The following is a 16,591-nucleotide window of genomic DNA, read 5'->3' as shown; positions in this document are numbered from 1 at the left end:
CTCACTGAAATAAATTCCTTCCTTGTTTCACAGCCACTCATGTCTCTGCCTTTGGATTTTCCAAGTGGCCAGTGGTCAAATGTTGTCTGTTTGGAACCCCAGCCAGACAATGTACTTTAGAAAAAAGCCTACTGCCAGACAGGTTTGGAATACTTAAAATGTTGCTATTTATTAGCTCCTTCATTCTGCTGTTTGCAAAGCCCTATAAGAGAAAGGAAAATACTGAGGAGACTCAGGCTCTAAAGAGGAGCCTCAGCAAGAGATAAGACTGCGGCTCCTACACTTTCTCTGGCAATTTTTGTTAAAATCAAACATGGGAACCAGCCCATGACAAAAACAACAACAATTAGAGTACAGATGGTGCCTGTCCCCCTCGCTCAATCCTATTACTAAAGTAGTCTTTACTAAATGAGGATGAAGGCAAAATCAGTATGATTAGTAAATAAAACAGGAGTTTTCTAGAATAAATGAATGAATGCATTCTTTGGTTATGGTTGCTTACACCTGAACTACCTAGAACTAAACTAAATGTTCAAGGAATGAAAAACTGCCAAAGAGGGGCGCCTGGGTGGCGCAGTCGTTAAGCGTCTGCCTTCGGCTCAGGGCATGATCCCAGCGTTCTGGGATCGAGCCCCACGTCAGGCTTCTCCGCTGGGAGCCTGCTTCTTCCTCTCCCACTCCCCCTACTTGTGTTCCTCTCTCGCTGGCTGTCTCTATCTCTCTCAAATAAATAAATAAAATCTTTAAAAAAAAAAAAGAAAGAAAGAAAAACTGCCAAAGAAACCATTATCAGCCATGCAAAAGCCTTCTGTTAATTCAACTGCTAGAGCAATCTCCAAGTAACCAACTCAGTAGGAAGTGAGCTGTGGAAACAGTGCAGCTCCCGAAAAGAGACAACAGCCACTTCAGATGGGTCTACAGAGAATAATGGTTAAAAAAAAAAATCTTTTAGAGGGGAAAGCTGGGGCCACCTGAGAAAATGACCATGTTTTTCCATGGGAGTGAAAATGGAAGATTCCAACATGGGCTCTCCCAGGAACTTGACTCCATTGCAAGAGCTGCAAGTTTTCACATTTCTGCTCACAAGATGTGACACTCGTTACGGATAAGTGACTACCAAGTGCTCCTCATTCTTATTTTTCTGAATGGGTTTTTAAATTGCAGTTATCCTGTCCTTATACCACCATTATATAGTGGTTGTGTGTGTCGGTGATGGAGTATTTGTCTGCTGAAAAGCCGTGGCTTGTCTATTAGTTAACAGAACATCAAATAAGAGAAGTCACAGCAGACTGAACTAAGAAAATCAGCTCAAGATCCTGGACTTTGAGACTGTATCCCTTAAGGAAGAGATGAACATGTTCTATGGCTGAGAAAACACAAATATGAATTATTTGTGTGGACAAAGAAGAAACCTCTGAGTGAACCAATAGGTCAGGACCTCTAATCGTTACCTGATTATCTCCTTCTAGAGAGCAAAATGGAGTCTCTCAAGTCAAGCAGGAGCCTGTGTCGAGCAAAGACGCAAGCAGTTAAGGTACCGCAGCTAGGAGATATGGCTGGGACCAGTGTCAGCTGACACCCCAGAACTGATAAGGAGCAGAACCAGAGACCCAAAACTGATTAAATCCCTTTAAAAAGGAAAGGATTTGGGGAGTAAACTGTCAGACTCTTCAGACCTGACCCTTCTGTCTGACCACTTAAAAAAGGCAATTGCCACCGAAGGCTCTGCCTGATTGATCTCCGAACAGAACAAAGAGCCTTCCCTGATTGAACATCAGAAGCAGTAAATGCTGAGAGCTGACCCAGACCATACCGTGGCCTTATCTCAGCTGCGCGTCCCCAGACTGCCTTCTCGTTTGGTTCATTAACTTCTGTTATCTTGTTTGTTGTGTGATTTGTCTTATGTCCTGTTTTGTGTGCTGTAAGAAGCCAAGTTTAATCACATGGTGAACTGTCGTTGAGTTTGGAATCCTGAACCTGCTTTATAATTGTGATTTAACTTTGCTTTATGATTGAATAAAGCTGACACTGTGGAAAGACCCAAGTCCTGTGTGCGCCTTCGTAGCATCCTCAGGACACTCCTTTTCTATAGAAATACAAGTTTTACCTGAGCACAAGGTAGCTCGGAAAAAAAGACCACATTCCCCAACCCTTTGTGAAGATAAGTGTGGTCATACAGCTAAGTTCAAGTTGTTAAAACCACAGGATCAAGATGGAGTCACGTATGCCAGCCTAAGTCACTAAACTTAATACCTAACCTAATTGCAGTTTCAATGTCCCCTGAGAAATGCAGTCTTAGGAAACTTTTGGCCTGCACATGGACCCTTCTCCATCCCCAAAAGGAAGATAAATTAATCCACCAAGAAGACTCCCTCTTTTCCCTCTAAGGGAACATGGCCTTGTCTGAGACAATCCTTTCTTTTGCTAATAACTTCCTCGCCCCACCCTCCTTCCTATAAAGGATCTTCATTTTATATAACCCCTATATGCATCCTAGCTGGGATGCAGCCAAATGCATGAAATTCTTAATAAAGTCAATTGGATCTTCAAATCTACTTGGTCGGATTTTGTCTTTTCACAAAGCCAAACAGATATAAATAGAAGAACTATATGTAAAACTTCTAAATTATAACCTAAAAGAGAATCTGTATCCCCTCCATTTTTATTTCCTCTTTTCTTAGTGGTGAGCCCGCAGCCTTGCAAACTAGGAAAATAAACTCTCTTGTATCCTAATATATATGTATTTACTTTAACAAAATTATAGCTTATATTTCTATGTTGATGGTATTTATGCTGCTATTACATTTATGCTTCTACTCCTTGCAGAAGTCTACACATTTTATAAGTGTTCCATATGAGCAGAAGTAATAGGCAGTTGAAAAAGATGTGTATGTCTTTGAAGAAATAAACTAATCAGTTATGAAGAGGTAGAAGGCCAAGAGGCTACCAGAGAGTAAAACACAAATGTGATGTTTATCAAAGCAAATGTCTGAATGTTCAAATAAGTTATATGTAGAAAAGAAAAAACATACCTGAGCAAAAATGTCGAGATAGGTGGAAAAGATTAAAAATAATAAAACTGAAACAACCAAGCAAACAACTGGTGGAAAGTCTCAAAGGCCTCAGAGGAACTGACGTGGTCAGAAAGCCACAGTGCGGTCTTTGAGAAGTGTCCAGATGAAAACATCTTAGACTATTCCCACAAATACATACAACACTGAGGAGCAACTGGAGAAAGAAAAGACGTGCAAAGCCGGTATAATGATAATCTAGACTAGGCGCTCGGAGAAGAAAGTTATTTTACGGAGAAAGGCTGGAAAGTATGTAGGTCGTTTTCTAAAGTAGTATATACCAAATTCAAAATAGTTTACAATTAAGCAGATAATGAAAAAGTAAACTCACAGTAGTGATTTTGCCTTTTCTCTTGACTGGAAGAAATGGGCATGCTCTCACTTGAAGGTCTTTAATGGCAGCAGTCATTGTATTGTTCTCAAGGTCACCTTTCCAGCAAATTTCACATTGTGTTGTAATGACTAAGGCAGGAGCATCACTTCTTGTCATATCAGCCACAAACACAATTTCAGGATTTTTAATAATAATATTAACTTCCCACTTCTCTGATTCCTGTACAGGTACTAAATAGAACAAAAATAAGTTCACATTTTAAAATATTTATAAATCTTTGTTATACATATTATTTATGAATAATTATTTGAGAGAAAATGTTTTTTCATTCCAAGCAAAAAAAAATAAAAGAATCTTAGATCCCAAAGGAATCTACTGCAATTCTCTTAGGTTAAGAATTCAAGATTCTGTAGGGGCGCCTGGGTGGCTCTGTCTTTAAGCGTCTGCCTTCGGCTCAGGGCGTGATCCCAGCGTTATGGGATCGAGCCCCACATCAGGCTCCTCTGCTATGAGCCTGTTTCTTCCTCTCCCACTCCCCCTGCTTGTGTTCCCTCTCTCACTGGCTGTCTCTATCTCTGTCGAATAAATAAATAAAATCTTGAAAAAAAAAAAAAAGAATTCAAGATTCTGTAAGTCTTCAGAACATTTAAAAATGTGGGGAAAAAAACCCTTTAATGGTAGAGCTGGTAACTAACCCAGTTTCCAACTCTCAACTTGATACTACTTCTGCTCTACCACAACGAACGAAATACGTAAAAGATAGTGGAGAGCTATAAAGATAACAAAAATAAAAGAGAACTTTAAGTTATAATATTATCTTTAATTATGAAAAGTAATGTTTTTTTTTTTTTTTTTAAGATTTTATTTATTCATTCGACAGAGACAGAGACAGCCAGCGAGAGAGGGAACACAAGCAGGGGGAGTGGGAGAGGAAGAAGCAGGCTCCTAGCGAAGAGCCTGATGTGGGGCTCAATCCCATAACGCGGGGATCAGGCCCTGAGCCGAAGGCAGATGCTTAACCGCTGTGCCACCCAGGCGCCCTGAAAAGTAATGGTTGATTCGTTATTCTCCCTACTTGTTTTTGTCAAAAAAATTCTTTGAAATTGCTGCCTGTAGGGAAGTATATTTGCTTATTCTAATACAGATCTCATAATTTGTGAACCCAATACACATTTACATCCTAAAAAATACGCAAATTGCACATTCTACCAGAAAGCACACTTAAGTTTTCCTTTTACCTCTGAAAAATATTTTAATTGAGTAATTCACTTAACCTCATCATCTAGAAAGGTCATCAATGGTGAGCACTACTGTAGCACTTCAGTAATACAGATATGAAATATTTTAGCTAATAACTAACCTTCTTCCTTAGCAGTCCATGTTTGAACACTGGTTTCTACAGCACTGCCTGTGCTGTAGGCCTCAAGAAAGACATTTGCAACTGTCAGCAGAAATTCCACACTTGCACAAATATACATTTCTTGAAGGACTAAATCAGTCACCCAACCATCTCTGACTCTTCTATACTTTACATCCATCATGTCCTTTTTGTCAAAACCAACTGTCAGCCCTATCATTCTGAAAAACACAATAACAATTCCTATGAGTATCTTACAAATAACCAAACAAACCAATAAAAGGCAAAAGACCTCTTATCCATCTTACTAACAGCAAAGCAGCATTCTGAAGTTATTTCTCCTAGGAAGATCACAAAGTAGTCCAAATAACAAACTTAGAAACTTCTGGAGCACAACTGTCTCATAAACTAGGAAGCACATTTGTAAGAAATTAGAATCTCAGCATATTGGTCTTAATTTTTCAGGTTTTCATGTTTATAACTTGCAGAGATCAATAATAATTTAGATAATAGAGATTAATTAAAAAATCCAATGTAACTGCACTGATTATTTCTACTTAACCAATACATTGAGCACACAGTAAGAACAGCACATAACTAAACCAGGACATTTTAAATGCTGACTGAGAACCATAACTCCATTAAACTGAAGCTCTGAAAACCTTGGGATGTACCCAGAAAACAAACATGCAACATTGGGAATATGTTTTACAAATATTATCAACCATTTCTCAAGTAAAAAGTAAGAACACTATTACCTAGGAGTTGCCTTCTTGACATGAGGCCTTTTATCATCTAAAATACAGTTTTTTAATGAGAAGGAAGAAAATGTTGAGTCATCTGTATACATTTTTGCAGTGCTTATGATATTCTCCAACTTAAACTCAGCAAGTTTCAGAGAAGGATCACGAACATCTGTAAAGGAAGTCTATGGAAGAGGAAATTAATACAAATTTTACACAAAAACAAAGTCTAATACATATTTTAAGATACGAACTACCAACTTCTCTATCTCCATAGGGCCTGCTAACGAAAGGCCAAAAAAAACTTAATTTAAAAATTTATTTTTTACATCGCTGCCTACAGGAAAGATAACTTAAAAGGACAATGGTTAAATTTATTATTAAAGGGAAATGATCAGTAACATTTTTCAGAGGAAAAGAGACTTCAAAATACATATGAAATATTAACAACAGTTACTTTAATAATAAGCATTCACGTATATAATTTTCATCAAGTGAAAAAATATTTTCTTCCCAACTCACCTGTTCAGGACCTGGACTGTACAGTACCATGGTGAGATAGTCGGTTCTGAAGCTCATATTCAGTGTTGTCTTAACTTGAGAGGCCTGGGAGTGTATTTCTACCACAGCAGCAGTCACTACAGTTGTTCCTTGGAAAAGTTAAGTTATTGGATAAGAAAGTCAAGAAAGGTAGAAGTCATTAAAATAGGTTTTAAATAGGTTTAACAGAATTTTCAATTAAATATGTAGAATACTGTTAAGAAAATAATAAAGATTAGAAAATTCAAAAGTTGAACTTAGTAACTCCCGGCTTAGGATTCTTTCTGTGATAGTTCAGGAATATTAATTAAACACTTGGTGCCTCCGTTTCCATTTCTGTAAGGTGAGAATAACAAAACTAACCACCGGGTTTGTTTTGGGCATTAAGTAAAAGGGCATGTACTTATTAGACTACCTGGCACACAGTTTAATATTCAAATTTTACTTTAAAAATTAAAACCAAACAAGACATTTTAGATATTTTCAACAACTGTTCCACTAAAAAGAAGGATCCAAAATTCATTCTTGTCTGCATTCTATATTTTGAGTCAAGGCATTATATGTACATGGAATATATTAAATGGACTTTTCATTAAAACATAGCAATTGCTAAGTCTTAGCAATTGTCAACAGATTTTCAACTGTAGCAATTGCTACCCAACTCCAGAGACCAGTGCCACCACACCAGGTAACTCATTTTTAATTTAGGTAAAATTTACGTCAGTGAAATATGTAGATCTTAGCTGAACAATTTAATGAGATTTTGTACATCCATGCTACTAGCACTCCCATTAAGATACTGAATATTTACATCACTCCAGAAAGTTCTCTCATACCCTTTTCCAGCTCTTCCCCAACCTCCCTACCATTCTAATTTTAATCACAAAGGTTAGTTTTGTTTGTTCTTAAATTCTGTATAGAGTAACATTTAGAGTAAAACCTCTTTCATGTTTGGCTTCCTTCGGTTAACATGTTTCTGACATTCACCCACGTTGTCACATGTATCAGTAGTTCACGCTTTCTTACGCAGTCTATGAAAACACACAATTTACCCATTCTAGGATTGATGACCATGTGGGTTGTTTCCAGATTTAAGCGATTACAAATAAATCTGCTACAAATACTCCTGAGTAAGTCATTTAGTGTATATATACACCTATTTTGGAGTGGAGTAGGTGAAATACTTGGATCTGGAATTTTGTCACAGGGTAGATATATGTTGTTAATTGCCCAACTCTAAGTAGTTACACTATTTCATGTTCCCAACAGTATTATGTGAGTCTCAGTTGTTTCATACTCTCATCAACGCTTGGAGCTGTTAGTCTTAAAATCTGACTCATCTGGTAACGTGAAGTTTTCCTGAAATATAACTATGTTAGCATATTTTCATCTGCTTACTTTACATTTATCAACCTTTCCCAAGTATTCAACTAATCTGGTAATTATGTTATTTTTTTTAAGTTACTAATTTCCAGGAGTTTTCAGGTATTCCAGATATGAAAACAATGTCAGATACACATATCATGAATATGTACCCCAGACTGAGGCCTCACTTTTCAGTCTTGATACCAACTCTTGATAAGGAGAAGCTAAAAATGTTTATGAAGTTTACTTTATAAAGTTTTTATGATTAGCATTTTATCAACCTAAGAAATCTTTGGCAATCCCATGATCATGAAGATACTCTTCTATGGTTTCTTCTAGAAGCTTAGAAGTTTTAGCTTTCAAATATATGTCTTTCATCCATCTTAAATTAATTTCTGTGTATGGCATGAAGGGACAAAGTTCAATTTTCCTGTTAAAAGGTTTATCCTTTCCCTATTGACTAGTGTCTGTTGAAAATCTGTTGACTCTACTTGTGTGTTTTCTCGGACTCTTCTGTTTTACAAATCTGTCTATGCTAACTTTCGATTTACTGCAAAAAAAAATTTTTTTTTTATTTGACAGAGAGAGAACACAAGCAGGGGGGAGTGGGAGACGAAGAAGCAGGCTCCCACTGGAGCAGGGAGCCCGATGTGGGGCTCGATCCCAGGACTCTGGGATCACGCCCTGAGCCGAAGGCAGACGCTTAATGACTGAGCCACCCAGGCGCCCCAGATTTACTGCAAATTTTCAACCAGATAGTATAAATCTTTGTCTTTCACAATATTTTTTTTGCCCTTTGTTTTTTTTTTTTTTCTGGCTATCTAGTCAAGGGCATTTTTACTTCTTTCTACCCTTTAGATCTATTAATCCTTCTCCCAGCCTTATTACTCTGTCCATGACTATCAGTTAACCTGGTGTGATGATTGTGGACACTTCTGACTTGTGTCCACTTTAGGGGGAAAACTTAACACTTCAGCATTAAGTATGCCTTTTAGATATTTCTAATTTTCACCATAAATAGGTACAGAATTTTGTCAAATGCTTTTTCTGCATCTACTGAAATATGATTTTTTTCCTCTTTGTTAATTTGGTGAATTATATTGATTTTTGACTGTTAAACCAACTTCGCATTTTGGGATAAATCTCACCTGCCAAGATGAAATATCCTATATCCTTATTGCTGGATTCAGTACACTAATATGTTGTTAAGAATTTCCATATCTGTGTTCATGAAGGATATTGATGTATAATTCTTTTTTTGAAAAGACTTTTTCTTTTCTTTTTTACCAGGATAATGCTTGCTTTAGAAAATGGCCAAGGAAGTGCTTCCCCTTCCTTTATTTTCCAGAAGAGTTTGTGTAACACTGGCATTATTTTGAACTTCAATATTTAACAGAATTTATCATTGAAATTCAATTCCTTTAACAGATACAGGGCTACTCAGACTCATTTCTTATGTCAGTTTTGGCGACTTAGTGCTTTCCAGGAAATTTGTCCATTTCAAACAAGTTGTGGAATTCTTTCTCACAAAATTATTCATAATAGTCCCTTATTGTCCTGATAGCAATCTGCAATATCTATTTAATTCTGATACTGATAATCTGTTCTCTCTCTCTTTGTCCTAATTTATCAATTTTATTAATTTTTTCCAAAGAAAACAATCTCTGACTTTGCTAATTTTCTCCATTGTATATCCATTTCTCTTCCATTGACTTCTATTCTTATCTGTATTACTACTTCCTTTTAATTTACTTTGGATTTAATTTGCTCTTCCTTTTCTTTCTCCAGGCAAAAGATTTAATCTTTTAAACTCTTTTTCTTTCCTCATCAAATCCCTTACAGCTAAAAGTTTCTTTCAGCACTGCTTTAGTTACATCTCACAAATTTTTATTAGATTTTATGTTCATTACTTTTCAGTTTAAATAATTTTCTAATTTCCCTTGCCTTTTTTGACCCACAGGTTATTTAAAAATTGTTTGATATCCAAGCATTTCAAGCTTTTTTGACGTCCTATTGCTGCTATAGATTTCTAGTTTAATTCCATATGACCAGAAAACTTCATGGCCCCCCAGAATGGTTTATCCTTGTGAACATTCCAAGAGCCCTTTAAAAAACAAATGCATTGGGGCGCCTGGGTGGCACAGCGGTTAAGCGTCTGCCTTCGGCTCAGGGCGTGATCCCGGCGTTATGGGATCGAGCCCCACATCAGGCTCCTCCGCTATGAGCCTGCTTCTTCCTCTCCCACTCCCCCTGCTTGTGTTCCCTCTCTCACTGGCTGTCTCTATCTCTGTCAAATAAATAAATAAAATCTTTAAAAAAAAAATAAAATAAAAAAATAAAAAAATAAAAAACAAATGCATTCTGCAATTATTGAGTGTAGTATTATACTAATGTCAGGTAGGTCAGTTTGTTAACAGTGTTCAACTGTTCTATATTTTGACTTTTTTTGTCTATATTCTATCAATTACTAAGAGTGGTATGCTAAATCCATAACTGATTGTGCATGTGTATTTCTGCCTTTAGTTCTGTCCATTTTTGCTGCATGTTTTGAAGCTCTGTTATTAGTTACAATACATTTAAAGTTGTTGGATCTTTTTTGCGAATTCGTCCCTTTATCATTGTTATAAAATACAAACTTGTAAAGAAACATTTCTGAGACAATCAGGAGAAAATGAAGCCTACCAGGATATTTTCATGGTCTACAGCAAGTACAGCTAATTTTTTAGGGGTGATAATGTTACTATGACTACATTTAAAAAGTAAATGGGGTGCCTGGGTGGCTTAGTCCGTTAAGTATCTGCCTTTGGCTCAGGTCATGATCCCGGAGTCCTGGGATTGAGCCCTGTGCTGGGTTCCCGGCTCAGCGGGGAGTCTGTGTTGCCCTCTGCCTTTCATCCCACTCGTGCTCTCTCTTGCTCACTCTCTCTCAAGTAAATAAAATCTTAAAAAATAAAACCAATAAAAAGTAAAGTTCTTACTGCTTAAATACCAACTAAAGGTATAACATCTGAGATTTGCTTTAAAATCATCTAGTGGGGTGGGGGAAGAAAATGCAGAGTTAAAGCTATAATAAAGTCAGCCACATGCCACCAGCTGCTGAAACTGTGTTGACGGGTACGTGTGGATTCATTACCTTAGTCCTTCCACTTTGGTGTATGCGAAAATTTAAAGAAAATTATTAAAACAGTAATGTATTTAAATGTCTTTTTTTCATTTCATTTTAGACATATTTTAGTTATGTCTTCGTCTCTATGTTAACATGGTTATTAATAACATTTACATTCTTATTTACACAGTAAGTCTTCCATGTGTTAACTGTAACTATGTGATAATTTTCAATGAAGAGAATTAAGTTTATTATAACATTTTTCTCTGCTGCTACATCACAACTAGTCCATCTCTCAAAAAAGAAGAGAGAATCTCTTCTAATAGTGGCTCAAAACTTGTAAAACTTAATCCACTTCACTTCTAGACTAGACTGATATGGTAGAGATTTCTCCCTTCCTAGGAACCAAAAACATGTCATCTTTTCCATATCACTTTTGTAATGTAGTTAATTTCTCATTCTACCTATTATATGAAATTTACCCTATTTTTCTTTTTAAAGACATTCTTGTACTTGTGAAATTTTTCTCACTGCATTCTGAATTCCTCTGTAATGAAACAAAGGACTTTCTAAGCCAATAAAACAAAATTTTGGGATTCCTTTTCACTGCACTTCTTAGTAGGCTCATTGTTTTTGGATCCCATGTTTTCCTTTTTTCCTGGATTCCTTGTTTATTTTGCTAGATTATATTTTCAAACTAATTTCTTTAGGAATGAGTATGAAGGAAGTAAACTTTCAGTCACTAGAAAATTTGAGAATTATTGTGTTTTCACATTTTATGGTTTGACTACATATAGAATCTTAACTTCAAAATCATTTTCCTTAGAAATTTGACTATATTGCGCCATTGTCTTTTTTCATCCATCTACCCTGTCCCATCCAGTTTAGTTCATGATACTCTAATTCCAATCACTTTTTTTCTAAGCCCCTAATAAACAGCTTGCTTTTGTTCTGAAACTAAAAATCTGACCTTTGTTGTTCTGACATTTCATGAAAATGTGTTTGCATGGGCAATCTTTGTTTATTCCATCTGCTTGAAACTCTAGATTTTTATAACCAAGAATTTATTTCAATATTTATTTAGCTCTAGAGATTTTCTTCTATCATTTCTTTGAAAGATTCTTCTCTTCCACTTTCTCAGTTCTTTCTCCTAACATACTTATTATTCTGGATTTTGCAACTTTCAAACTTTTTTTTTTTAAAGATTTTATTTATTTATTTGATGGAGAGAGACACAGCCAGAGAGAGAGGGAAGTGGGGGAGTGGGAGAGGAAGAAGCAGGCTCCCAGCGGAGAAGCCTGATGTGGGGCTAGATCCCAGGACTCTGGGATCACGCCCTAAGCCGAAGGCAAACGCTTAACAACTGAGCCACCCAGGCGCCCCGCAACTTTCGAACTTTTGAAAGGTCTATACTTCTTAAATTTTATCTCATTTTACGTCTCTATGGCTTATTTTTCTGCTGTGTCATGGGAGATTACATCAACTATATATTCCAACTCAGTACTTATATTTTAACCTCATGCTTATTGCATTTGTTGTGTTTCAAAATTTCATCAATCATATTTTTGGGTTCCAAGAACTCCATCTTATCTTGAGAGGGTGGAAGGTTTAGTGATGGTAAGATTCAGTTTCTGTATTCTCAAAATCCTCTGATTATGATTTAGAATTTGTTTTCTGTTTGTTTATGTTCTCTTGTTACCTGAATTACTTCTGTTTCACTCAGAAAACAGTATTATCTTATCCTGGTCTCTTTTATGATTAAGTTCTTGTTATTTTCTTAACCCGACCATGAATATTTTAACAATAAAGGACTAGGCTGATTATTGTACCCAGTAAGAACAGAGTTTCCTATAATGTTTTAAGTATAGGGTTGTTTTTGTGTTAGGATTCTCCCTGACTGGAAAAGGTGTGTGTTATCTCAGGGCTTTGCTAGAGTGGGTCTGGTAGACTAACAGGTTTCATTTTGAGGTAAGTAGGTTTAAGGATCCCCCAAAATGCTAGAATGTGAATTATTATTCTTTTGAAGCACAGTCCTCCCAGCAGCCTTAAGTGACCCAATTCTCTCTTATGCGCTGGTGTTGAATTTAGAACCCAGTCAGGTTCCACACACCACATTAAATTCAGTATTAGATACGACCTCTGAGTTACAGTTCCCTCTGCCCTATTCTACCCATCTATCTTCCAGATACTTGCTGAAATTCATCATTTACTAATGATCATTCTTTCTTGACATCCTTAATATTCTGATACTCCTAATTTAATATAAAATATTCCATCTGGGATATATGCTGCACTAAGAATTAGGGAGAAGAGGGGCATTGGGAGAAAAATTGAAAATAAGGACATATAGGACAGTTGGGATAACAAGAATAAATATGAAGGAATTTTGTCACAACACAACTAGGCATTTTGATTCAACAACAACAAAATAAACAGAATGCCTAATAACAGACAATTTAGAGATACCCAGATAGGATTAGCTAATTATAAAAGATCTATAAATCTTATTTTTGAAAAACTCAAACTAGAGAATGGAAAGGAGGAAGGAAGAAACGTGGGATTAGAGATGGGGAGGTGGAGGGCTAATTTGAGGTTAAGAACATACCTTCTAAATGGTGTGAAGCATTAGTAGCTCCACTATTAACGCTATTCTGATCTTTTATTCCTGCAGGTGAGGCACCACCACCTTCTTCGTACCATATATTGCCATATAATGTTTTAAAAATAGTTGTTATATCTTCTTGACTAAGAATGAACTGTGAAAAGAAAGATTTGCTTAACATTACTACTTTATATAGTGAGAAATTCTCTTATGCTGAAAAGCAAGTGTTTCATTTCAGTCCTCTACAAACCAATTTTTTAACGCATTAGATATTTCTACTAATAGGATATTCAGTTTCCTAAATGACCATGTGATCTTTAGTACTCTGTGAAATACAGAAATTAGATGTCAAAACCAATAAACTATGAATGATTAAGTTTTTTGTTATGAACATATCAATTAACCTAGTAATTTAAAACCTTTAAATTTATCTAGCTACTTTGCATTTTTTTTAGTTACTGAGCACCTCAATTTACAAATACAAATTACTCAAAAATATTCATTTGCATCATGAAAAATAGTTCACAATGTGTTTTATATGAATTATTTCATTTGAACCTCACAATAGTCCTAGGTATAAAGAATACATCCTGATTGTATAAGAAGCTGAGACTAAAATGGTTAAATATCATACTTAAATCCACTTAAAGAACTCATGCACTAACTCAAAATCCCATGTGTTGTGAATTTAGCCTAAAATCACCAACATAAGAACTGTATCGAAAGCTATGATGGTTAGTTCTATGTCAACTTGGCTAGATCATAGGATCTATATATTTGGTCCAATATTATTCAAGATGTTACATATATGATATGTATATAGAATACATACAGGATGCACAGACCACCTACAAATACCCAGCCGCCTTCTGGGGCAGACCAACTAGGATGAAATTGGCTCTTCATGATCCACTGAAGTAGTTAACAGCTGCTGCTGCAGCCCACCTCAGGAGACCACATTTTTCACCCCTCCTGAACCTCATCCTCAGTGTCAGGGAGAGGCTAAAACTGAGTCATCAGGAAGTCGGTCTACTATATCCAGACCAAGTGTAGACACAGACACACACACACACACACACACACACAAATACACACAGCCTATTGACTATGTTTCTCTGGAGAACTAAAATACAATAGCAATCATGTGGAAGAAAAAACAAAACAAAAAAAAACTATGAGTTTTAAATTGATGCTTAATCATCTCAAGGAAATAATTTTAATCCCACAAAACAAATTTGATTTGTACCAGGATTCCTTTGACTATATTTCAAAAATAATATACTAATCCAGTGTTTTCATTTATTCATGACATCTTGTGTTTATTATGTATCTGGTACTACAAAAATTGTATGTTCATATAAATTAATAAGTTGAAGTTAAATATTACAACCATGTCTAAACCATGTCTTTCAATTAGTAAATGTATACTGAATGCCCCTCAAATATTGATATTAATGATCACTCTTCACTCCTGCCAACAGCTCGGTCCAGGAAGTTGCAAGAACTGTAAGGATCCCAGGACTGCTGGTCCATGGCTCCTACATGTCAGGACAGGCTATCTTGCTACTCCCAAATGTCTGACAAGTCAGAAATCACAAGATGCAGCACTTAGTCCAGATGCATTAGAGTAACTGATTCCAACTTCTCCCTGATCCAGGAGGGGTCAAATATGTGGACCCGGGTCCCTATCCGCTGACTTTTCAGGTGGATCAGGATAGGGGAAGACAATTTCATCTGCCCCGGAAGGCAACCAGCCCTTTACAGATGGTCTGCAGTACACCTGAACACGCTGCACGCATTCTTCCTGGAGAAGAGTGAAGCAAAATGGTGTCCCTATTGCCCCACAGAGATCTGCCTAAGACTTGGGCCTACTAAGGAGAGGATCTGTGCAATATGCTGGGTGAAACATGCTACTTATGTTTTAAAAGTTTCTATCAGTTGTCTTAAAATATAGAGAGACTTCAATTTTTATCTTTGAAAGATAATTTCTGGAGCACCTGGGTGGTTCAGTCGGTTACGTGTCTGCCTTTGGCTCGGGTCATGATCTGGGATCTTGGTGGTCCTGGGATCAAGCCCTGCATCAGGCTCCTGGCTCAGTGGCTTCTCCCTCTCCCTCTGACCTCCACTTGTGCACGCATGCGTGCTCTCTTGCTCATAAATAAAATCTTTTTTTTTAAAAAAAAAAAGGAGATACTTCCCATTTACAAGTTAGGGAGTCTAATACGATCTTATACATTAAGAGCGTCAGGATTTCCAGTTGAGATGATCATGTTTTACACTCTAAATGTATTTCTGAACTAAAAATCTGAAACCTTGAAAAATGATGGTTTTCTCTTTTTGAATACATTTTTGGGGGGAGAGAAATAGAAATGAAACTGGGGGTGGGAGAAGGGAAGAGGATTTGTTGAGCAGGCTTCTTAAAGTAACCTTGTAGACAGAGTATGTGCTGCCGTCACTTTACCAAAGCATGTGATACAGTTTTGACTTCCGTGCAGTCAAAATGGAAGATTGGAAATTTTGGATAGTTACATTAAAGATCTGTCAAGCAGTATCAACCAATAGCTAGGTAAAGTTATGCATAAGGAACTGACCCATTTGCCATTTTTATCGTCAGCCTCTTCCATTTCTTCTAGGACCTTCTCTAGGTTATTTCACATATTGTCGTGGCTTTAAATACCATCTTAGCTGCTGATGACTTTCACATTATTATTTCCAGCCTAGGACTCTCCGCTAAGTTCTAAATTAATATATTCAACTGACTACTTATCATGTCTGATATTTGCTTCCTGTATGGAATTTACCACAGTTTATAACTATTTTAATTACATGCTTTTGTACTTCTTTATAGTCTAACTATCACACCTCTAGACCACCATGACTGGTAACCATTGCATTAGACCAGTTAGATTCCATGAAGCCAGAGACAATGCCATAGCTTCTTTGCTACTGTCTCTCCATATATAACATAGGACCTAACACAGAGTAGCCATTCAAATGTTTGCTGAATAAATGGAGAACATTCAATGAATTCTAATATAGCTACTATTTCAATTTTGACAAAGCTGATCAATATGTAACATCTACATCAAAATAACTTATGTTCCCACGCAATATTTTTAACCAACCAAACAGAAATCAACAAGCATCCAAAAAGTTACCTCCATGGGCTTTAGCTGAGCATTTACATTAAAACAAGGAACTTCCTGGTACCACTCCCACGATAAATTTCGCTCAACAATCACCTCAAGATTTAATGGCAATAGCAGATCTAGTACTTCCTGGAATGCATCATCAATAAATTGAGTCCTGTAAGTAGAAATAAAATTGTTTTGTTTCATATACACTCATAGTAAAAAAAATTTTTATTCTATATACAAATACTAAAAATCAATAATTTTTGTACGTAAAGAAAAATAAAATCTACCCAGCCTCCCAAGTCAAAATGAGAGATATTCTATCCTACCGTGAATTTA

General features: G+C 36.3%; 1 protein-coding gene across 4 annotated transcripts in view; it reads right to left on the bottom strand.

Annotated features, from left to right (window-relative positions):
- Nucleotides 1–16,591, bottom strand: part of VPS13A (vacuolar protein sorting 13 homolog A) — a 242,767-nt gene that overhangs the window by 113,226 nt on the left and 112,950 nt on the right. For all 4 annotated transcript variants that reach the window (XR_008956869.1, XM_026518814.4, XM_026518816.4 and 1 more), the window contains exons 34-39: nt 16,277–16,424; nt 13,122–13,272; nt 6,028–6,155; nt 5,521–5,690; nt 4,766–4,983; nt 3,403–3,635 (exon numbers count right to left, since the gene is read on the bottom strand). Coding sequence is in view for 3 of the 4 variants with exons in the window: in XM_026518814.4 (XP_026374599.1) it covers nt 3,403–3,635; nt 4,766–4,983; nt 5,521–5,690; nt 6,028–6,155; nt 13,122–13,272; nt 16,277–16,424 (1,048 nt within the window). In the remaining variant the exon portion in view is untranslated. The remainder of the gene's footprint in view (nt 1–3,402; nt 3,636–4,765; nt 4,984–5,520; nt 5,691–6,027; nt 6,156–13,121; nt 13,273–16,276; nt 16,425–16,591) is intronic.

The sequence above is a fragment of the Ursus arctos genome, unplaced genomic scaffold (assembly GCF_023065955.2).
Source record: "Ursus arctos isolate Adak ecotype North America unplaced genomic scaffold, UrsArc2.0 scaffold_33, whole genome shotgun sequence".
NCBI lineage: Eukaryota > Metazoa > Chordata > Mammalia > Carnivora > Ursidae > Ursus > Ursus arctos.
This window is presented reverse-complemented; position numbering and strand designations above follow the sequence as displayed.